This window comes from Sturnus vulgaris, chromosome 5 (assembly GCF_052056855.1).
Source record: "Sturnus vulgaris isolate bStuVul1 chromosome 5, bStuVul1.hap1, whole genome shotgun sequence".
Classification (NCBI taxonomy): Eukaryota; Metazoa; Chordata; class Aves; order Passeriformes; family Sturnidae; genus Sturnus; species Sturnus vulgaris.
The window spans coordinates 15499980-15524971 of record NC_142247.1 but is presented as its reverse complement, the minus strand read 5'-3'; the positions used below and the strand labels follow the sequence as shown (position 1 = coordinate 15524971).

At 39.7% G+C, this 24992-nt stretch overlaps 2 protein-coding genes across 2 annotated transcripts in view; both read left to right on the top strand.

The window, feature by feature from the left end:
• PTPRR (protein tyrosine phosphatase receptor type R) overlaps positions 1-24018 on the top strand; it is a 136952-nt gene extending 112934 nt beyond the window's left edge. Inside the window, exons 9-14 of the mRNA XM_014879615.2 lie at positions 4907-4986; positions 6936-7073; positions 13265-13375; positions 14227-14384; positions 16366-16479; positions 22800-24018. Of these exons, the coding sequence (XP_014735101.2) occupies positions 4907-4986; positions 6936-7073; positions 13265-13375; positions 14227-14384; positions 16366-16479; positions 22800-22893 (695 nt within the window). The 3' untranslated portion in view covers positions 22894-24018. The remainder of the gene's footprint in view (positions 1-4906; positions 4987-6935; positions 7074-13264; positions 13376-14226; positions 14385-16365; positions 16480-22799) is intronic.
• Positions 24019-24760: 742 nt separating this feature from the next.
• The window catches only part of PTPRB (protein tyrosine phosphatase receptor type B), a 62892-nt gene continuing 62660 nt past the window's right edge, over positions 24761-24992 (top strand). Inside the window, exon 1 of the mRNA XM_014879588.2 lies at positions 24761-24815. Within this exon, the coding sequence (XP_014735074.2) occupies positions 24761-24815 (55 nt within the window). The remainder of the gene's footprint in view (positions 24816-24992) is intronic.

Here is a 24992-nt window from a genome sequence, read left to right as displayed (position 1 = left end):
TAACATTACACGAAATATAGACATGAATAGTTGAGGTTTTATAATTTTTGACAGCACCAAAGTAAAAAAGTTCAGTGATTCAAAATATTACAGAACATTCCTACAGAAGAATGTAAATCCTTTGCTTAGGTTTGTCATTTTTAAATGACAGCATATCCTATCCACTTGGAAATTTGCTTTCTAAACTTCTCTAGAATATTCTTGTGTGCCTGTGTTATATGTTAGTCATTCAAATTCACACAAATTATTACATTTCTCTCACCAAACCTGAAAACATTATAGTTTATTCATATCACACCAAGGCTTTGCATTCAATGAAAACTGATGGCCTTCAGCCTCTGCATTAATCTCAGAAATGTGATATGTAGCTGGGAAAGAAGCTTGTGTGGTGGAGTCCTTGCTTCTCTTCAGCCTCTAGTAAAATTTTCAAGGTTAGTTTATCTATTACAACCAATAGTGTGCATCTGAGTACAGTCAAGAAATATTGAAGGGAATTAAAGACAGAAGGTAACTGAATGCAAGTTAGATGCCAACAATCAGATGATTGTCTGTCCTTTAGGTTCAGGCCCAGCATCAGCAGGATGTACACAGAGGGTGAAATCCTGACCCCTTTGATGACAGCAGGAGTTTTGCCATCTGCTGCAGTGGAGACAAGATATCACCAGCCCCCCTTCTGCTTAATTGGCAGATTTTTGGAAGGAGTCCTCCCTTCCCATAGCATCTCATGTCCAGGCTGCCCCATCAACTATCAGGTTCACCTCCAGCAACACCTTGCAAATGCAATGAGTCCAATTTCACTGCAGCATACGTTTTGAATTGGGCCATGCTTGATGCTGATGAGCTTTGAGAACCAGCGTACCTGCATGTCTTCACCTCCAGTTAGCCAGGATGTGCCACTAGCTCCACAGCACATTTCCAGTCCAAGAACACTGCTGGTGTGCACCACAGCTACCCACTGACAGGCACTCTGTAACCGTCCTTGACAGAAATCAGAAGGTCTGTTGTGTGTTAGCACCAGTTTTTTTCAAAGAAGATATTTTGAGGATTGAGGCACATGCTCATAATAAATATTCACACACCCCACACCCAGTCTGAGAGGGTTTGGAAATTATTTGAGTGGTTAAATAGAACAGCTTTCCTGGTTTCCTGCTCAGATTATATCAACCCACTGCTTTGTACACCCACATCAGCTTTTCCATTCCCAGCACTGGGTGCGTCTCCTGAATCGGGACACCTGTGATGACAAGTGACGTCCTAAAAATGCCCAGTCCTGCCAGCTCCTCCCTCTATGCTGCAGTGGATATTCTCATTTTCTAAGAGATAATTGTGTGACAGGGTGCATGAGGGCAGGTTTATTTTAGCAGATACCACCCAGACAGACACACTCATGTGAAATACAACTAATGCCTATTGAAAATTGTTCTATATGGAAAACTACAAAGTACAACACTTATGCAAACACCAGGCTGCTACTTTAAGTTCTCTGAGTGTTATTTGCATTACAATAATATTCTAATTCAACTACTGAGGGGCCAATGTGGGATCAGAGTCGAGTGGCTAAGCAGTTTCTTAAGATCAGTGTTTCTCCATCCTTCCTCCTGACTGTGACTCCACCCACAGCTCCTGTTAAACCCTGCTCTGTATCTTTAGCTGCATTCCCTCTGCCACCAGTCTACAATATTTCTCACACCCTCTGAGCAGGCTTCCAATCCTTCACACAGATTTCCCAGTCTCTCACCCAAGCCACATTCTTCTGGCAGAACAGCAGCCCTGCTGCTCATTCCTCATCCTCTTACTCCACATCTTCACCATTGCCTGCTTGTCTCCTGCAGCCCCCACTACATGTCCCTGCAGCAGGACCTCAGCTTCCTACTGTCTTCCCTATATCTCCTGCTACTTCTTCAGCCCTATATCTTTCCTCCTTCCTGTCTCACTTCTCCATCTCAAACCAGAAGCAGAATTCCTGTGGTATTTCAGAGTATGTATGGACTTTTGCTTAGAAAGGAACAAGTGGTTTAACACTATTCTGTGGGTATCTTTGTATGTGCAACACATCCATTAGTTTGCCATCCCTCTCTGAAGACTTACCTCAAGTCACAAGTCTATGAAAACACCCTGGGCAGAACGGCAGATTCACACTAACATGAAGACAGAAACCACTTAGGGGGTCAGACCCAGAAGTCCTCAATCTGTTGCTTGAAGTGCTTGTGATAGCACTGGCTCTGACATTCCACTAAAGACAAGGGGAAAGTTAAATCATATGATCAAAGCACTTTATTATGAAAGCATATAAACAGATGCTGGAAAACCATTATCTTGAGGCTGAAATTTTTGAGCTCCCTTGCACTCCCCAGTCCTGACTACAGACAGTCATATTTGCTCCAGTTCTGCTCCCAAATGAAAGCACCAATGGAGTTCATGGCATGAATGATCCTCCAGTATCTGGGGCATGATTGGAGGTTGTCCAGCACTGCTACCATATAACCCTGCTTGTTTCCTGCACCAGGCACTCTCATGGGGGCAAGTTACAGTCCCTTTAATGCCCTTCTATTCCTCCAATGTTATAAATTCAGTACAACATTAATTTATTAAAGGTGAAGTTAGAAGAACTTCTACTCTACTGAGAGAACTATTCCAGACTTCCTAGATACATGGAAAAAAATCAGCAGTACTTTTGCCTCAGTTGAAACTATAGAAGACATATTTTATTAGTAATTATCAGTTTTTCGCAGCACCAGTGCCATTTTCAGATGCTTTACAGATATTGATGAATTCAACCTTGCAGTCAATATCTGTCTTTCTGCTGTAGCTTCAGACTCCAAGTCTTTGCCATCCTTAAGGATAAGATTATTACCTCCAAGCTATTTGTCATTCAGGAGGAAGCTAATGACTTCCATTTGTGTCTGATGATTGCCTAGTGACTCTGGATCTTTAGCATTGCTCAGGTTTTCCTCATCTCCGAGCTTAGTTTACAGCACTTGCCTATTTCATGAGTGATCATGACTGTTAATTTATAAAAGATTCCTGTTCGGAAGCAGTGTTTATTTCATTGATTGGAGTTGGAAGGAGGTCTCAGAAATTGTGAAGCTGATTTAGCTGCTCCCTAGTAACAGAGGGATTTATCTCAAGACATGGTAATTAAACTGGATGTTGAGTCTGCTTGGAAGAGGTTTTTTAAGGTAGGGGTCAAGTGACACCCGAATCAGAGGCATTGTGTGAGCTAGAGGAAGCGGGTGTTTTTTCAAGGCCAAGTAGCCTCAGGCATTTGTGGAAATGGCTAATAACCACTCTGTGCTGAAAAGAAATGAGAGGTTTCCTGTCCTCATATTGTTAAGGGACAAAAAAAAAAAAAAAAACTCTAAGTGAAAAAAGTTAGGAAAGCTAATACAAAGATATTTTAACACAAGTTAATTAGGGTTCACATAGTGCTACTAACCACAGAAGATAAGACTTCATGTGCAGACTTTGAAGTCATGCAGTCATTTGCATATTTTAAGAAACATACTTTCAAAACATCATCCTGAGTTCTACAAAGGCTCCACTTCTGTCCAAGGTGCTCCTGTGACCTTCAGCGGGAAAAGGACATAAAGTATCCTTGGGATCACACTCCTCTTCCTTTGATTTGCAAAGGTCTTATCATGTTCTTAGGAACAGGATGAAAAGTCACAAAAGAAATCCAGAAGCAACTCTGAAAATTAGTAGGTTTTGCTGCAGAATATGTATATGTATCAGTTATATATTTTTTGTGTAAACAGCAGGGCCACACACTAAACAGTGTTTTCTTATCTCTTTCCAGCTCAGTGCCCACATATGTATCTTTAAATACATTGCCTAGATTGCACTCAGCAAAGGAGCTATCCAGAGACTATTTCCAAACCAATAGGTGTCTGTATACTGTCAAAAGCCCCTGCTGATTATAACTAAGTATTAAGCAAAATGACAGAATAAAAGATATTTTTTCAGCACAGAAATACTTCTATATCATTTTGTTAGTGGCAGAATACCTTTTCAGAAAAAGTGTGAAGAAAGTCAAAGTGTGTCCCTAGAAAGCCACAGCATGGGCATCTCACTCCTGGTCTGCTTCCTCCTTTCTGTTACATTGTATATATACTGCTTTAATTCCAAAATGGTATTACATGGGGGGAGGTGGTCACATAATCACAAATGAAGAAGCAAAACCTTCCTTTCCAGGAGGGATTTAATAACCCCCAGCTCTCTACTCAATAGAACTGGCCCCCACTTCATTCTAGAGCATCCAAGACTGAAGGAAAGTAGAGTGTGAAGGGAAATGTTCTTGTATTTTGGCATTGTGTCTCCAGGCCAGTACACACAAATGGTCACAAATTGTGTCAGATGAGGACACAGGACTGAAGGGAAGAATATGAATTACCTAGTCTAGCTCCTTACAGTGAACTTAAATTGTTATAAAACACACATTTTATTTCATCCCAGACAGAGGAATCTTTTCTTAATTTAGATCCACCTGTCCAGTGCAGTCACTGAACAACACAGCTTCAGGCAAAAGTACCAAAGTCAAGTTCAGAGGGCTTGGTGTAATTATGAACCATTGTAAAAGGATAGGACACAGGTTTCAGAGACAGCCTAGGCAGGTCAGCTCGATAGGCAGCACAGGCAGACTCAGTCTCACTGAGCATTGCCTGGGGCTGACAGCGTTGCTGCAGTGCCCACAGCTCACTGAGATGATTCTGCACAGCCCAGCATTGTGCAGTACAGGGGTGCCTTGGCATGATCCTTTGCAGAGGGAAGAATTTGGTGCATAATTCTTTAATGCTTGAAGACCCCAAATAACAGTAGATTTTTTCCTTCAGGAAGTCTTTGATTTTCTTTAGAAATCTTCTAACTTCTAACTACTTCTTATTAATTTCCATCTTCCTTGTGCTCTTAGATCCTCTAAGCAGAGTGTATTTGAAACCAAAAAATCCATCTGACTCCTTGAGTACCTACATAAATGCTAACTACATTAGGGTAAGTAAATGTACACTCTTCATGTACTTTTGAGAAAATATTTTGTTTGCCATGTGAATACCTGGCTTTGCCAAGGTGTCACTTATTTTATTCTTACCTGTCTTCATGAATAATTCCAAATCTTTTTGTCCACATATGTGTGGTAGAGAAATAGTTTCATGAGCCATTTCTAACAGTCACATAGCCATGAATGTGCAAAAATGGTTGCAATAAAAAAAAATCAAATAGTTTATAAAAAACGTTAAGAAACACATGTATTACTATCTGTTTACTTTGGTTTTTACTGTTTCATATCGACCTACTGCCTTATAGTAAAGAAAAGAGGGTTACCTTTTAAAAGTGACAGATAGCAGTATTTTCAATTTACTCCCTATACTGGTCACATGACACAATGACAAAACCAGCATGAACCCTGTTGGAAAGGAGGGTTTCTAAGTGTCAGGTATGCTATATAGTCCTTGATCACACACACAGAGACACATACACACACACACAGCTTTCTTGAACTCGTTACAGAGTACATGCTGAATAGACTACAAAGAAACTACTTCAATCATATTTTAGGACTGTAGTCCTGTACCTGCAAAATTAAATGTTTTCTTTAGAGTTATTATCCAGACCCTCAGCTGGAATAAAGGTAATAGCACAATGGAAATCTGGCCACAGAGCTCTACAGTGATGTTGCTTCTTTAATTAACAGTACATTAATATGTAGGTACACAGCACTATGCCCTTTACCCTGCCTCACTTTGCATCCTGTATTTTCAGCATTTCTTATGAAGATATCATCATGTAACTAAGCAGAGTGGTTCTATTTGATCATATCCAAGAGCCAAGGCTGTATGTTGAGTCCTCTGAGGTCTCCCTTTTCCTTATGCCACCACCCTTCTCTCTCACATATGGTGATTCCTCCTGCTACTAACACCAGTTGAACTGTCAGCAACTGTGGAAAAAAATGCAACCCAGCAATGAAATGAAATTTCACATCCATATATACAAAATCATTGGGCTTGCTGGGATCCTGACAGACCTGTCTTGGACAAAGCATGTTCAGGCAGATTGGTGAGTGGCAGGAGGACAGATTGTGGCAGCTGAGGATTATCCCACTGGTTCATGCAATGAGTAACAGCTCTCATGGAGAAAGGCTCCCAAAAGGAAGACCCAAGGCTAGAGGCTCCCACACCACCTCATGCTGTTCTCCATTCACTCATTCCTTTCAGACATTGCCAGACTCTCTCCTGCATGACTGCTGGGCACCCTGTCACTGCACAAAATCATAACTTCTCCTTTCCATACAAAAAATAAGAAGATGTGTCCTGTTTTTCCCATTTCTTCTTGTCTTTCCCTCTCTTCTGCTTCTCCACTGTTTGCCTGACCTTTCATTGACCTTCTGAATGCTCATGTGTGTCCTGGGACTCCCTATAATCCTATATATGTTGTCCTTCCATGTTTCTATATGTTTCTCCCTTAGAAAACATGTATAGCAGAGTCTTTGACTCCAGAAGAAATAATGTATTTTAAAGTTGTTTCCTGTCATGAATCTTTGTAGATACCAGTTTTTATAGTTCTTTTCTTTCCTGTGGCTTGTTGACTATAAACTAGCTTGTAAACACTGCTGCAATTTAAGTTATAGATTAAAGTACCGCTGGATGAGGAAAGTCCCAATAACTTGAAGAATGGAATTAGCTAAAAAAAGCCAAGTAAGCAGGGAAATTTGAGAGGATTTGCTGTATTCTCAGGACCATTTAGGTTCAGCAAATCAGTTTCCAGAGAAAAAACTGTTCTACTGAAAAATTTCTGATCTGCTCTACTTTTAGTTTTAACTTCTTTCACTTAAAATATTTTTTTTCAGATTAATTTTTCTGCTCTTTCTGCTCTTTTAATCACCTGAAATATTGATTGATCACATGAATTTAAAGTAAATGCTTTTGTGTCTGTTTCTAAACCAGGGATATGGAGGTAAAGAGAAGGCTTTCATTGCAACTCAGGGACCCATGATTAATACCGTGAATGATTTCTGGCAGATGGTTTGGCAAGAAGACAGCCCTGTCATTGTTATGATCACAAAGCTGAAAGAAAAAAATGAGGTATGACAACTGGCCAAACTGAGAAATTATTCCTATGGCTGCACACTATAGAAAGGACTTCAGAAGACATGGAAGGAAGCTAGCAGATAACTGGTTCTTAAATAATCTTTTAATAATATATGTGAAAAATAATGAGGGAGTAGCCAAATATGCCAAATGCAATAGCATAGCCATTGTAAGCCATTATGTATTAAAAAAAAAATCCATTTTCTAGATCTGTGTTGTTGGGTTCCTAACTTTTTAAGAAACACCTCATTTATCTGTTGGTCACCTCTTTACTTTCTGGTATATAAAGACTAGATGGTTAATGTTATGATTAGCAGTTTCCTGACATAGCTGAACTTTGCACTTTGCTATAATTTCAGGGATTTAATCCATCCCCAATGTTACAAATCCTCTGGACTATCCCAGAAATGCAGTTTGGGCTCACAGATGCCAACACCACAGAGGAACTTAGACAGAATGGAAATAATACTCTTTACCTTGGTATCAATTAGACTTGACAATTGCATCTTAGTGGCTAATGACCAACTAACTCCCTGTCATGCATTCCATGACTTTTGCATCAATTCCAAACTATATCTTCAATATCTTTATTTAGTAATCATGTAAATTTTTGTCAGGCTTTCCTTGATAGTGCCAGAGTCCATATTTCTAAATACCAAAAATTAGGAACAAAAATCGCTCTCTCAACACAAAACCTGTTTTGGAATACTGAATGTTAAAGAAGTGGTTTACAGGCTTGTGGACAAGAAGGAGTCAGAAATAAAGGAGATGGACTTTTTTCTTGAGTCCAGACTTAGTAACGATTCCCAGCTCCAGGTAGGTGCCTCAATCAAGTCTCAGCACACTGCCATGTAAGCAGCAGGGCTGTATTTCCCCTCACACCTCTGCTATTTTCACTCACACCCCTGCTATTCAAACTCAGATGCATGATGGTAGAGCAACAGATTTATTCAGGCAGTTTCTAGTCTGAGTGATCAAGGACCAAGAGTCTGAGTGCATTCCCAGGGCTCAAACTCACTGCTCCATTTAAATGTGCACTCAGTAGACATACTCTTCTTTTTTCTGCCCTTGACTGTTGCTTCACTGTTTCTCAGCATGAGTTTGGACTTCTAACATGAACTTAAAATCCAGGAGATTTTAAGAAACTGTGTATGAAAAGTAGGTTGGTCCTGTAAAATGTCCCAAGAGCTATTCTCACACCAGGTGCCATTTTGCACTAGACTGTTCAAAGGTGTTCAGAATCCCACTTTTAGGATTAATCATGAAAGCATAGCAATCGACCAGGCTAATAGACCAAAAGAGTAAGTATTTCACTGAGGAAATGCTGACTGTTTAAACACTCACATCTGACACCACATAAGAAGAATGACTTGAAAGAAGTGCCCAGTGGTTTTCATCATGTCAGGAAGCTCTGTGTTTACCTGAGTTACACAGGCTCTAGGCACTGGTGTTTATCGGCATTGTTGTGCCTGGCAGTGGTAATTTCCTCCACACAGAAAGGGTGAGGAATCTCAAGTCGTTCCCAGGCTATATAGAGAGGCTGTGTTTGTGCAAGCTATCCTGTCTAGAAACCATAGGAGCTCTCCCACTGTCAGCAGGTTCCTCCTAAAACCTTGCTTGCCATTGAAAAGAAAGCAAACTCTTATTGGCCATGCTCAGCATATTATCTTCTCAGTTAAAATATTTGCTCTCTATAGAGAAGGCAAAAGCAGATCTTATTTAGCATAATAGCACTTGGTGTTTTTTCCTTTCTGGGGTCTGCTTTATTTCCATCGTTTTCAGGGAGATGCATCTGCAGTATACAGACATACAAATACCTTCATACCTGCAAGAATATTTATCCACTCATCCACATTCACCCCTGAACAAATAAACCTCCACAGCTGACTCTCATGTATGGGCCGTATTTCTCAGTTGGTATAACACCAGTCAGCCTCCATTTGAGCTATGATGTACTGTAATGTATGAAGGATTGTATAATGAAGGGGCTCTCAAATGAGAGACATATGAAAAACCTTAATCTCAGCAATAAATTAATTTAATTTTCATAACAAAAATTAGTTTGGACATTAGTGTCCTAGTTCAAGATACTGATGTAACAAATTTGCATTAGTGATGGTAATTGTGTGAAATGATGGTACATAAAGCTTGATATAGAGTTACTTCCATGTATTAGATGAAAAATGGTTTAGCCTTGCTGTGCTAAGTATGAGTTTTTGCAAGATGGATGAAGATATGAGTGTAGAGTGCTGAGCAAAATATTTGTTTCAGCTGTACAAAGAAAACATGCAGAATTTTTAAAACCTGTGCCTCAAAACTGCACAATGTCTGAACAAATTGAAAATCTACCTACAAGGAGAGTCCAGCAAAGGAGCTTCTGCCTAAATAACTGGTGAGAAACTTGGAAACTAGGCTATGGTTTTGGGGTTAGTATGAGGAAAACCACATCTCATCTAGTGATCTCTCTCTGTGGTCACTGAAGAGAGGTAGTCACCTCCAGAGGGTGATCCATCCCATTTGAGAGAATGAGATAAATCACTAACTGAAGGTGATCATCTCTAATTCTGTACTAATATTCTAGGACACAATCCTCTGAAGCTTTAGACACAAGGCACATATGATTTTCATAGATTACTGAGTTTTGTCAGAACAACTGAGCAGTGGAATTTAGATAAATACATAGGGTATAAGAATGTTTCAGATAGATATATATTATTTCATAGAGAAGTTTATGTTGTATCAGCTAATTTTTGACATCGAGCAATGTACTACGTCAATAATAAACATATTTTCTGCCTTCAAAATTTACTAGCAACATCAGCCGGTAAAGAGAAAACATATTTTGGGAAGCATAAGGAAAGAATCTTGTACAGCATTCTGCAAGAAGAGAGAACTAATACTGCCTGATACATCAGATTAGTCAGATAATTCAAATCTTGTTGTCAGTAATTATCTAGGACAATCTTGTTAACTCACTGTTTAAAGCTCATGTCATATTTCATGTAATGTTTTTTCCCAGTCGGTCTGTATATGGTCTACCCTTATACATGTACAGCCAAGTAGATTTTGGAATTCAGAAATCCGACCTTTTACAGACTTCACATAAGCTTCTTTGAAGATTACTTATTAGTTGAGTATTGATAACCATAGATAGATTTTGGAAGAACTTAGGAAGATTTGGTGCTAACTGTGAGGATTTCAGTAAATGAAGGCACATCCTTTAAGCCCTCTTAAAGTGGACCTCTCATGCTTGAGTTAGTAGAGACAGTAAATAGAGGCAGGAGTAAAAAGGGATTCTGGAATTGAAGCTTTGCTGTTATTATTCTTTACTGTTGTGTTATTGGGACCTTTAATGTGTAAATTTATAGGCACAGACGTATGGAGAAATACCCCAGAAGCAGAGTTGTAGTAAAGCAACTGCACAAATATTTGAGAATTGTTAACCTAATTTTGTTCGGGGTCCAAATCTGGAGAATGTAAAGGCAGTAAATACCATGTGGGACAGCCTTCCTCGTTTGGCAGAGCTGGGGAGCAGGCTGCAATAGGCGCAGTTGTGGCAAGCTGAAAACAATGACTGTGATAAATCACAGGGGCCAGCCCCAGACCAAGGCAGGGCAGATCCCACTCAGTCATGGAGATCCTCAGGAGCAGTCCCATGGAGCTTGGCACCCACTGGGAATGGGACAGGGCATGCCAGGAGACAGGAGAGGGGGTGCAAGGAAGCCCAAGCCAAGGGGGAAGGACAAAGGCTGAAATCAATTAAAAGTCATGTGAGAGAGTGTTTCTTGTATAAATTTCCTGTTTGTCAGGGAATGTTTAGTTGGGGGTGAGGAGGGGCCATGTTTGGTTGTTTCTGATAAATACTTTGTGCAGTGAATTTTTACTGCTTGCCCACATGAGGCTGGACACCAGACTCCTCATCCACTATATCTGATGTTTGAACAGGTTTAAAATGTACCTACTAGAGAAGAATTTTCTTTTATGTCCAAGTAACAGCTTGAGGCAGTTTACTTTTTTTTATTATGGTCCTGAGATTTTGTATATTATTTTCTATATATATATAAAATATATTGTTCTCTATATATTATATATTATTTTATATCTATATAATATATATAATATATATTATATATTTAGCCCTCCTCCACCAGCTTTTTTCCCTTTTTTCGGTTAACTTTCAAAAACATGTTAATTCCCCATTCTTTAGAAGTGCATGCATCAGCTTATCCCACCTGTATTTTCAAGGCTATTTTTAAAGCAGCAACAAATAGTATTTTTAAAATATGCACAGCAACAGTGTTAAAAATAATCCATTGTATCTCACTAAATGTAGACAGACTTAAATGAAAGTCATTTTAATGAACAGTCTCATTTCATTGTCCACCTACCACAAGTTGCCAATTCCAGTTCTGGGAAAGAGTCAAGAAAAATACTATTCTGGAGTGCCTGAAGGCTTTGTAGTGAACATTGCATGCTCACATTTATCAAGAAGTCTCAGGAGTTTGCTCAGCTATTGTTGATTGTTAGGGCACAATTGTGTATTTAGACTTTTCTTTTTCCCATATTAGCACTGAAAACTACACTCCCAGGGAGGGGCATGAACTGCAGATCTGGCAGATGATAGTAACTGTATGTGTCACATGGGTAGACTGTGGAACTTGTGAACACTCTTTTTTGTACAAATTTCTGAGTATTTTATTGCCATTCTCGATCTCTTCGGGGAGACAGCAAATTTAGGATGTTCGAGTAGTTCTGCAAAAGACAGGATTTGAACGAAACCAGTCAGAATGGCCAGCATTATTTCAGGAAGTGTGGCTTTCACACACCTTACACTATTAAGGTAATGAGCATCTATTTTTAGAAAAGTATTTATACAACTGAGGTGATTCAGTTCAATCCACTATTGGGTTATCGAGTAGCAATTTAAATATCACACCAGGTGGTAAAGCCTTTCATTTCACTGATTGTTTTTCTGGATCATTTTTAGCAGTATTTTCTGGAAGTAATGCTTTATGACAATTAATTCTATTAAAGAGATTGTTTCATTTTTCTGCATAATGTAGGCTACTGTCTATCTACATGTATACCAGTTGCTTCAGCATGAGTTTGTGAGGAAATACAAACAAGGTCTTTCTGGGATTCCTGTTATTGTAGAACTGTTCTCTTGGCATTTTAGGGTTTTTTGTTTGTTTATTTGGTTGGTTGGTTGGGGTTTTTATACTTGTGTATTGCATATTAAAACAGAAGGTTTCCTTTAAGTGTTGGGATGTCTTTTTAGTTAATGAATGAGTTGGACTGGGCAGCATTATTTCAGAAAACATGGCTTTCAAACACCTTACATTTTTAAGAGAATAAGCATCCATTTCTAGAGAAGTATTTATACAACAGAAATATTTGTTTTCATATAGGCTATGGAGATATTCTAATTTAAATGAATACTGAAGACTGGAAGATAAGCAAACTATTGCAGGGAAAAAATAAAATTATTTACCTTGTAAATACTGTTTCTTCATATCCTTTTTAGTAGATGCTTGTCAGATAAACTGCTGAAATAGTGTAACACTATTGATTCATTGAGAATTCTGTATACAATTTTTTTAGCTCTAGCAAGACTGAATAATATTTTTAATACTAATTTCCAGAAAGTTATATAGTAAAACAACTCAGGTTCTTCAACATACTTTAACATGCATACTAAATCAAATTGAGTTTAGTAAGATCTAAGGACACATTTACATGCTTTCTTGTATCAGGGCCCAGGAGAGTAAATAGGGTAAAAAGTCTTGTGAGCAGAGGAAAAATTCTGAATCTCTCACTCAGAAGGAAATCCCATTTGGAAAGACAAAACTTCAAAAGTTGAATTTTAGAGTTTTCTAGGGAAAAAAACTCTTTCATTTTGAATGTGGAACATAATTCCTATAACTGAACTTCACTGAGCTTTTAAGAATAAAAACAGCTGTGCAAATTGTTCTGTGGAAGAGAGCTATAGTGTAAAACTCAGATCTTGAAAACCAGGCCTAAATCATTCAGTAAGAAAAATCTTATTTAGGAATATCTCTGACATGAATAACACTTCAGTTGAATTCATTCATTTGGATTTTGCAGAAAAATACATTCTGCATAAAAAATAGATATGAATATGACTCCAGGATCCAGTTTGTTGATGACTGATGCTTGCTTTCCAGAAATGTGTGCTTTATTGGCCAGAAAAAAGAGGAATCTATGGGAAGGTTGAAGTCCTTGTTAACAGTGTGCAAGAATGCAAAAACTACACTGTCCGACAGCTTACAATAAAGGTAATAATCTGCATTTGAGAATGCAGACCATTCACAATGCTCTCCTTTATTGTTAAATGAAGTTAAAGTGTTGGCTTTTTAAAAAGGGTATAAATTTTTGCAGGTAGAGCAATGACAGATGCCCCTTTTCTGAGTTAACTCCCCATATTACATTCTCATGCTATCAGATTGGCCTGCTGTATTACAATAAATAATGTATTGAGAAAATTTGTTTGGTGTTTCAGCCCCAGCACTGAGAAGTGAGCAGAAGTCCTGTCATCCAATACAAATTACCCTAGCCCATATATAGCCCCTTGTCGAAATAAGTGGTAGCAGACTCCTTTGGAGAGAATAACTGAACAGACTGGGATATCTTATTAATCTAAAAGGGCAGTTCTTCTGCATCTTTAACTTCAATACCCTTGTAATTTTAGTATCAGACCCTTATGATAATGACCTTAAAAGGTAGAAATACATGATAATGTAGAGATTCAGAAGCCCACATCAAGCTATTCTCTCTAGATGTTGTAGCTGGTATATCACAGACCTCTGACAATTCCCAATTGACAATACAGTCATGAAGTCAGTAGTCAGATGGATAAAACAGAACTTACACAGCTGGAAAAACAAGCAAGTTTTCAGGTGCATAAACCCTTCTTACAACTGAGTGTCTGGAAGCACATCAGTTCCCTCTACAGTTACATTCTCCAAGTCTGATAAAAAAATTGTTTCATCTCTCTTAACATTTTTACTGTCTTTTACCCATAACATTATAAGAAATAAAAATAAGACAGTTGTTCATATAAAATCTCGGTGTTGTTTTCAGCAAGGCAGTCAGAGTTGTTCATATAAAATCTCGGTGTTGTTTTCAGCAAGGCAGTCAGTCCCGCAGTGTGAAGCACTACTGGTACACGTCCTGGCCGGACCACAAAACCCCCGACAGCGCTCAGCCTCTGCTGCAGCTCATGCTGGATGTGGAAGAGGACAGGCTGGAATCACCAGGCAGAGGGCCTGTCGTTGTGCACTGCAGGTAATTTGCCAGTCCTCCTCTTAAGTGACTGCCTAAAGCAAGGCTACAGCAAACTGCATCAAATAGCCCTCTTAAAGAATGTGTTTGGGGAAGAGCAAAATTCCCCACGTCCTCTTCATGCTAATTGACTTTTTCAGTTCATATTTGAGGATATGAGCTTTGGTGAAAATTCCCTTGTTAGCAGATCTCTTCTGAACTGTTGTCTGTTTCTGCTAATGAACTCTGATTTTGAAAGACCAACTGGAAAAATTATTTTCCTTTTCTTTCTTATTTATTATTTCCTTACTTTTTTGTCTTATTGCATGATTACATACCTAATTCAGATGCAGTACCTGGTGACCAGTAGGCTATAATATTGCAAAGCAAGTCACTTTTGAAGAGCAAGCATCAGGTACAAATCTGGAGAACAAAACACATCAGTACTACAATTTGTGGACATTTTCACAAAAGCAGTTGGTTGGATATTCAAGAGCAAAATGTTATTCAGTACTCATGAATAGAATTTTACTCACATAAATTATAATGCATCAGAGAATGTCCTTCTAATAATTCTAATTTAATTCTATTTTATTGCTTTATATTGATTCATTACCCCATGTTGCAATTTAAATAACAGGAAGTAGCAGTGGATTTGTTATATTGGTAGAAATAAATAGATGAAGCAAAACAAAAAATAAAACTAAAATCATTGTTTTCTTACTTGGTTTGTCTCATAACAGTGATGATACATCTCTTAGCGTTGGGATAATACTTTTTTTTATCCAAGTACATTAAATCAGACCTTTTCATCTTGAACAATTTCTTTCCAGCTCCATATTTAAGGGATTTAGAGAAATGGAAGACACATTTGAACCACCCATATTTTTGAAAACTAGAATGTGATGAGTAAGCAGGTTTCTCAAATTTTATGCAGCTGCATTTATCAGGAATTGTAGTTTCCCTAACAATGCAGAAATCTGTGGATGGCTATTGAGATTGCCCTTTTTCTGGTACAGATTTTCAGTAGTGAAAATCTTTAAAAGAATGGGATGTCTTTCTGAGATGAATGATATGACAGTAAAGTCCGTAAGCATGGGCAGGAATTTATTGATGATTAAAGAGAGCTGTCATCTCAATTGTGATTAAGATATCCCAGTTGTGATTAAGATTCATAGTTCTTCAGTCATAACCCAGCTATCTATACATTCCCTACACTATGGTCTACAAATCTCACATTCCATTTTCCAGTCAGACCGTTTCTTCCCTTTTTGTCTGAGAGGGCTATGAAGATCTGGACCCCAAATTCATGCTTTAACTACGTTCCTCCAATTTTCCTGCCATTCAGCATGAATGAGTTGCACTGCATTCTGAATTACTTAAGCAAGAAACAGCGTGGGGCAGAGTTTCTCAAAATTGATGAGGCCTCAGGGATAAAAATAATGCCAAAATGGCTGTTTCCCAGCAAGCATCAAGAAAACCTGGGGAGCTATGACACCAAATCCTTCACCATCCTGCAGAATCACAGGAGAGAGAGTTAACTTCATCAGCATGGGTCTAGGTCCTTTTTGCCTTCATGGTTAGAGGTATGGTTAGCAGAACCCCTGTATACTTTGAAGGCTTTAAACAGAAAGCCCTACTGAATTTTGTCTTTAGGTTGGCTTCTCTCCCTTTTCAGTTCATATCTCCACCATTTGCTTGGGCTGGGCCAGAGAATACTCAGATTTTGTAGTGCTAATGGAGCTTGGTTTTCTTGTGTGCAATCTGAAAAAATGTAAGCCTCACAATTACCTACAAGTGGACTGCTGAAACAGTGCACACTTTCATTTCCCTCTGTGAAAGTGAGCTGAGAAGTCAGCCTTGCTGGACATGCACCTAAGAACTGTGGGTTCTAGCAATTCTACATTTCATATTTTTTTAATGTTTTCATATCTATTTAGTGTCTTCCACATAATTCCTTGATCTGTGAACTTCATTCCCCTATTAAATTTTGCCTTCTTTTCAGTGCTGGTATAGGAAGAACTGGATGTTTTATTGCCACAGCCATTGGTTGTCAGCAGTTAAAGGAAGAGGGAGTTGTAGATGCATTGAGCATTGTCTGCCAGCTACGAATGGATCGGTAAGTTCCAGAAGAACCACAAATCAGTCAATGACTCAGAAATCATTACCAAAATAATTTGGTAATGATCAGTAACGATTCAGTAATGATTCTGAAAACATTTTCACAGTTGAATGTTACTTTACATGAAAAGGCTGCCGTTGCTTTTGCTGACTTTTATGATCACATTAACCGAGTATTCAAGGTAACATTTTTATTTAGGTCCTGAATAAGGAATCTCATTTTTTTCTGGGTGAAACTTCCATTGAATGAAATTCCACCTCAAATGACAACCCTGTAGTTGCTTGGCACTTGTCACTTTTATTTCTCCCTCCCTAGAACTTTCTGCTTGCTGTCTGCATTATCCCATTAGGACAGAAGAGAGGTGAGGCAATCTGGAGACAAGAGGCTTTCTCTGAGACTGGATTGACAAAGAAGTCCAGGCTCTCTGAGTGTGTGGTTTCTTTGAGCACTGGAGAAAGAAAAATCTGGTGCTGTTGCTATTTCCTCAGCTGTGCTGGGGGTCCTTTTGAATTGAGTTGGCAAATTTACCCAGCCTAAGAAAATACCAAGGCATTTGTTCCAGACTTTTCTGAAGTCAGATCAATTCCCTGACTGAATTCACTGCTTGGGAGCAGGAACAGTGTAAGCCAGCATTGTTGCAGAGTGCTTTGTTTTGTGAAACCATGGCTGAAGAGGGATTTGTGTTTTAAAGGAGGATGTGGGTATTGTGCGCAATGGAAACTGTTGGGTTGTACTTTTCTTTCTTATTCTGCTTGGAGAAACAGGATTTTGTATAAAGTAAATAAACAGAATTACACCAAGAATAGAGGAGTCTCCTCTTTGGCTGTAGGTACAGGTCATATAATCTCCTTGCAAGTATCTTAATTGCTTCTGACATGCATGTCTTCCTTAAATGAAAAAAATCCATAAAGGTGCAAATGCTGAAAAAGAGCCTAAGTCAAAGGGTTAATACAGAATTTTTTGTGCTGTGAAGAGCTCTGAAAGGTACTGGAACCACGAAGTGCAGAAAGACCAGGATCCATATAGTTGACTGTGTTTATGGATCATCTCCTCTATCTTCCCTTCCCATACGGCTTCATCATATTAGATATTGTAATATGATCTTTACAGGGCAACATGAGCCACTTGGAGTGTAAAATTCTCCAAGGGGAGTTACTGACCTAAAAATCTCAGCAACAAAATAAGAAGGAATAGCTGAGGGAAAAATGCTTACTCTGTTTTAAATTACCAACTGCAAATTTCCAGCCCTCTTTTCTGAATATCTGTCTGTCTTACTGAGAAAGGTTTGAAGTTCTCTTTCCCATTTTAGTATTTCTATTGTGAGAGAATTTTTTTCTTATTGCTTTTAAAATCCATTATAGAGAAGTGGTCTCCGGTGCCTCTTTTAATATCCCTATTTCAGACATAAAAAACAACCCAGATTTTCAGCATTATTAACTGAAAACACAATTTTATTGAGGATCTGCCTAATGAGCTTTCTTTTGCATATTAGTATCCTAGATAAACTTGGAAAAAGAATGGAAATCTGACCCAAATATAACATTCATAACAGCAATTTCCATGACACAAAGCTTGTTACAAGAATTGTTAGATATTGCGATTTGTACATTTCTATATTTTTTCAAGTTTCAGATTATATAGACTAAAGGGATCTTGTTTCATATTCTCAGGCATTGCCTGAGACAAAGAGTATGTCTCTGTTGTAATTTTTAAAGACATTTTTCTGGGTAAAACTCAGTAACCAAAACCTGTCTTTTCCATTTTTTTTCCAATTGGCCGTATTGCAGAATGAATCTCACTGACCTGGCAGTCAGTTTATAGTCACAATTATTAAGTCAAAGCTTAGCAGCCCCTATGACTGCAGTAGCCACTGCCAGCCTTATCAGATGGTGGATCCATAAAGTGGCCAAGTGTCAGTGTTACATGGACAAAGCTCAGTGAGACTGGCCTCCCCTCATGTCACAGTCCTGACATAGTGGTCATTGGCAGGTGGTGTGTGAGGCAGGATCATTAAACATGTCATGAAGCTGACAAAATGAACTTAAATGAACCCACTAGACTTGGCTGCAAGTACTGGCTGTGGCCATTGTGCTGTTGCAGTGCAGTCACCAGCACAGCCAATGTTAGCAGTGGGGTACAATTGTGAGCACAGCAGGATCAGTGCTGAGGCTGTCTTCCTCATTTATGTTGGCCAGCAGCTGAGCTCCAGTTTTTTCTTTGTGCATCAGATTTCCCTAAAAAAACCACAAAAAACAAAAAACTGAGAGTTTAGCAGAAAGCGGAACAGGATGGTTTTTATCTGACTACCTGGGATCCAGCAACCTGGCTAGGTGGTACACTGAATATTTTATCCCTGCTATCCTATCACCACTAGGTTCCTCGAGACTCTATCTTGTGCTCAGAGCTGCATCTTCCAAACACAGCTTACTGATGGAATGAACTCACTCAGGGATGTCCACTCTCATATGGACCTTTTATCACATGAGTCCATGACCACATTTCTATTAAAGCGAATCGAGCAATAGGAAAAGAAAAAAGAGCTGACTTGAGTGGCTCACAAGTGATGTTGTAGTGACTTACCAGAACATTCCTATTGACCAGCATATTCAATGGAAACCAAACAAGCATCCAGACAAATTGCAGATGGTGGCAAAAAGTTATGCTGGAAAATAGTTTAATTAATGGCCCATGTAGGTCTCCCTGGAAACAAGAGTTTTAAATAGCACTCCAACAGGGTTTGAGACAGAACAGAGCTGTTTCTAGGTAGGGTATGTCCAGGTACCTTCTTAGCTATTTAGTGTAAGTTAAGGAGTGAATGGATCTGACAGTAATCATCAGTGCTGAGCTGATATGAGAAAATGGACCTTCCACTCAAAATATTGGCCCAGGATGGAAATGCAGCCATAGTCTGTGTGAATTTGTGAAAAGACAGACCCAGAGGTCTGCTCAGCTTGCTTTTTTTCCCAGTTCATTTTTAATATTTTGTAACAGAAACAGGAAATGTTTGATGTGAGGCATCTTCAAGACTTACTGTGACATCGAGAAACTTTGCACATTCTTAACCTTAAAGGCACATTCTTGGAATGACATCCGATAACTTTGCTCTTGGCTCCTCAGACAGGATGAAAAGAGTTTCCAGTGTGCGTCAATTCATTGTTTAAGTGTTTTGACTAATGGCCTCAGGTTAAAAAAAAATAATCCCAAACCCTGCATCACATTCATTCTGGAGCAGACTGCATGCAGCTGCACTAGCAGCAAGCCAGAGGGCAGGGTAAAGGACCCTTTATGCACCCACTGCTACCCAAGCCAAGATGGTCACAGTCCCTGAGCCCTCAGGATACCAGGGTCTGTTCTTCCAAGCACCAGCCCAGAGTCTCAAAGAAGCAGAGAGCCCAGCAGCTCATAGAATTGCTGGCAGTGCAGGCTGGCAGATAGACAAAGGCTGCACACCCAGAGGTCCTGTAGCTGTGGCTACATCCCTTCTGGGCACTAGGGACATGGGAGAGGAAACCTCCCTCCTTGAGCATTTCCTCCTGAAATGCTCTTCCACACAGACATTTCCACAAATCAATGTCTTGGGATCACAGATAATCCCCTGCTATTAAATGTGAGCCTTGGATAAGAACAATGGTAAGAAGGACTTGGGATATTGGTAGATGAGAAATTGGACATGAGCCGGCAGTGTGCACTTGCAGCCCAGAAAGCCAAGTGTATCTTGGGCTGCATCCAAAGCAGCAGGGCCAGCAGGGCCAGGGAGGATTCTGCCTTTCTGCTCTGCTCTGGTGAGACCCCACCTGGAAGGGGTGCATCCAGCTCTGGGATCCCCTGCTACAGTGGTTCCAGAGAAGGGCCATGAAAATGGTCAGAGGGACAGAGCACTCTCCTATGAAGAAAGTCTGACAGAGATGGAGCTTTTCAGCCTGAAGAAGGATCTGGGAACATTTTCTTGCTGCCTTTCAATATAAAAGCGGCTTATAAGAAAGACAGAGAAAGCCTTTTTACCAGGGTCTGTAGTGATAGGACAAGAGGTAATGATTTTAAACTTAGAGAGAGTAAATTCAGATTGGCTATTAGGGAGAAATTATTTACTTCCCCATCCTTAGAACTGTTTAAAGTCAGGTTGCATGGGGCTCTGAGCAGCCTAGTCTTAGGGGAAGGTATCCCTGCCCATGGCAGGGTGTTTGCAGCTAGGTGGTCTTTAAGGTCCCTACCAACCCAAAACATTTTGTGGTACTATGGTTCAGTAAATCCCATGTATAATGGCACTGGCAAGGTTAAGTTGTCTGAACCTCTGAATAAGACTCATATGCCCTTAAGCTGACAGAGATGTGGACTGTTTGCCCATACAAGGTTCAGAAGCATCATAACCTCTGAATTGTGCTTGCTAACACAGGGCAGACATCGTGGTGCTGGGCTGGGGCCCCACCAGTCTTACAAACGCTTTCTTGGGGGTTTTGTATGTCCTTCAGCACTGAAGAGGCAGGGGTGAGGATCACCACCAGAGAGCCTAGTGCAGCCAGAATTGTTTTAACCTGCCCTTTCTGCTAAGTCCTTCTCACTGAACACATTCCCTTCCTCCACCCCTTCCACACAGCGGAGCTAACCTGGGAAGTGCACTCCCTTAGAGAGCATCTTGGGAGAGCACTGATTAGGAAGGCAGGGAGGGAAGCTGTTTGGGAAGGAGTTGCGTGGGCAGAGCAGGACGCAGCAGCAGGGAGGAAGGAAGGAGACTAGGCAGCACAGGGGACCAGAGCAAAGCTCTCCCATCACCTTTATATCTCACTGCATCTCCAGGCAGGGGACAAGCACAGAGGAAAGCAGCTGAAGGCAAAAGGCAGCCAAGTTATGAATTTGTGGATGTCTTTGTTGGCAAAGCTGTAAGTGCTGAATATTGAGCTGGATGGAACCATTTAAAGGCCTGTGATTTTGTTCCTAGGAATAGCATATAATAATAGCCATGTGATTCACTAAAAGGTGTTTTATATTTGCCTGAGCTCATTGGAGGAACACAGGCCACTCGTTGCTTGATTAAAGAAGTAGGTATTATTTTATTATTTTCCTGCCGTAGCCATTTAGCCATCCAGTAGCACTGAAGAAAATAAAAGGACCTTGTGTTGTAAATAACCTTCTTTAATACTGAAGGACAATACTTGTTGAGGAAATTTTACCATTTTTCAAATAGCTTGGCATATTACTACCATATTTGTTGAGGGATCTCAAGAGATTTTCGGACCTGCTCCTGCAAGATATCTGGCTCCAACAGTCGTCTGGATCCAAATACCTTACAAATTTAAATTTTTCAATCAAGATCTAACTGTAGCCAGATGTGACATATATTTTAATGTCTTCCTTCTCACTAACGTCATTTAGTCTTTCATTATCCCAAAGATAACAAGCTGCTCCAGGGTACACTAAGGATGAACCAGGGGCTTGTTTCTAGAAGCAGAGTAGATATCTTTGGATACCCTGGCAGATGAGATAATAGAAGTAAAATTAAGTAAACTTGAGGCCTTGCTCCATAAGAAGGGAGGCCTCAAGTACCTCAGTATTGACAGAAAGAGGCTCAGTTTAATTTCAGAGCTAAATGGTAACACTATCATATCCGCCTCCTGTAGGACATCCCCTTCCTACCGCTTTGAGACTGGCACTGGAGATGTGGGACTTGATCCTCAGACCTGAAAAATGGTTGTTATCAGGTGAAGGTATAAAATATAGGCATTTAATCCAAGCTGGCTGCAACTAGTTCTTTTTATGGTTAGGTTAAACTCTTTTGCATTGTTGGTGGTGAAGTGATTCACCACTGTGAAATTTTGTAGGTGGTGGCTGTTCAGACAGGATGCATTGTAGGCGTTAGAAAGAGGGCAGGAAGAGCTGTTCTCTGCACAGGCCATCTGCAGGTCACAGAAGGTTACATTTTTAGTAAAGGACAAAAATGAAAGACCAGATCCTTCTACTTCCTTGCTCCATCAGTGGTAATGCTGCATCCATGTATCTGGCCTTCCTTGCCCAAGTGATTGAGCAAAATCCTCTTTGAATATACTGAATTTGAAACGTAGGTTTTAACACTGTAAATGCCAGATGTTTTCTTCTCTGATTCTTACTCTGATGGAACTGGGAATTTTTCATATTGGGCATGTGCTGGATGGCATAAGTTGTGAAGATTTTTGCTCTGATGAAAATCTCCCACTTACTCAAGCAAACTACGTCAAAAACTGAGAAAAGGGCTTTTTTCATCTGGTGGTCATGGGGCTGGCAGGAGCTGGAGGGTGTTGCAGTCTTAAGAAACAAGATTTCAGTGCAGTGTGCTTCCTTTCCAGGGGTGGAATGGTTCAGACCAGCGAGCAGTATGAATTTGTGCACCATGCACTGAGTCTGTATGAAAGCAGACTTTCTGCAGAAGCTGTCCAGTGAAGCCGAGGAGGGTAGAACCAAATGTCAGTCTCTTGAGGTAATTTGCTTCATTACCTACCAGCAGCTTCTTCAAGGAGTTTACTGCAGTGGGAGAGACGGCTTTGAGGCCAACTTCTGAAAGGATTGTGGACGGTTTGGCAAAAGTACAGAGATTGCTGGACCCTTACTATATATGAATGTATTGTGAGCTTCCCAAAAATGATTTATAAAGAAGGCACTGTACTGAAACTACACATGGATTTTGTGTATGTATCTAAAGGTGGGTTTAATTCTGTAATGCTGATATCTGCCATATGGAATGTATGTATGTGCTACTGCTGCAGTCAGATGGACATTGGGACTTCTACAGAAGAAATGTGTAACAAGTGTATAAAAGCTTTGACGTTTGCAAACTGTCTTGTGAATGGACTGTCAACTGTACTGTAAAGTGCTATTACTGATTATGTGGTGAGCTTGTTTCTTGGCCACATAATATTCTTGCTGCTAAAATTGCAAGTGTTCAACTATGGTTTAAAACAAGAAGATAATAAAAAAATAAAATCTTGTTTTTGAAAATATTCAAAAGCAGTAAATATTTTATATGGAAATATATGTTCTTCATACTATTAACTATTAAATGTGTATTTACTGTAGGTCTTACAGAGCAGTTGCAGAGCACAATGTCTGTTATTCAGTGTGTATGTATTTACCCTATACTGTTGATTGTCTTAAAACATGCTTCTGCTACAGACCTGAATCCAGTGTATTTGTAAATTGTGTAAGTCATTCTACTTTTAAAAGAAACTTTGTAGCATATATTAAATGGTAAGGATTTTAAATATTTGTCTGTCTTTTATTAATACAGAAATTTTTGCATATGTTGTTTATCTGCTCTATTTCTTTCAGTAAGAGATAGATGCCTTTAGTGATATGGACTCTTCCATGACAGGTTATACAAGAAAGAAAATGCTGCTATGACTCTTTCCTTTATTGTTCTGTAAAAGTTTGTTTTTAAGAGATATGCGAAGCTGGCATTATGACTTACAGCACTGGGAGGTCTGTTTACAGGGTATAATGAGTTTTTAATGCAGTGATGTTGACTTTGCTTCATACTGCTAATAAATTACCCTTAATATAAAATATTAACTGAAGTCTCTGTTCTTGCCTAGAGTAGTTCATGCACACACACTCTTGCACCCCCATAAACAGGCTCAGCCCAGCACGACTTGGTCAGCCTCCACCATGGCTTCAGACCACTTGGGAACCAATCCAGAGGACACAGGCAATCCCCAGCTGACATGGGGCAAGGTGCACCACCTGATGGGAAGGCAAACCCAGCATCACTTGATTCTTCAGGGGGAGTTTCTGTAAGACCTGGCACAGATGCCAGAGCTTTGCCTCCTCCTCTTCCCCTTCCTCCCCACCCTCCACTTAACTTTTAGAACTTGTGGAGTTACAAATATATTGAGATTTTGCTTGATTGTGTATAATTACAAAAAATGTATGGTTTTCCCTGCATAATATAGAATATACTTAGTCAGCACCATCTGGATGACCTGTAGATTTTGTAAGAGTTCACAGGCAACAAATTGCACAAAAATATGATCCACTTTCTTTTAGTCTAAAGAGATTCAATAAAATCTCTTTTAATTTCCCAGGTGTTTGAAAACTTCCCTTTTGCTTGTATTTTTCCAAAATAAACCAGCTAGTAAACTGAAGAATCATATAAAAGGACAAAGTGCTGTAAAACCCCCCAAAACAATTGAATAGAAGGAAGTGCTCGTCACTGACTTTTTCCCCCATGAAGGCACATTTCCTTCCTAGCCTTCGCTTCACTTATCTGAGGTGGGTTTTTTTAAGAGAAGCATGGGGAGTTGCTAGAGGGAAAATGGATTCTTTATTTCACGTCCTGGTTTCTACCTGTCTTGCCTTGACATTCTCAGGTAAGTGTCTCTCCCCACTTCCCCTCTGCTGAATTGTTCTTTCTGCCACTGAGCAGAGCCCTCTGGCACAGCCAGTGACTTCGGAAAACCGAGTCACCTCTTCTCTGGGCTTCATACCAGAGGAATGAGGGGCAGGGCCAACATAGCCCGTTCTGTTTAGATTCCTTTCCAAAGGAA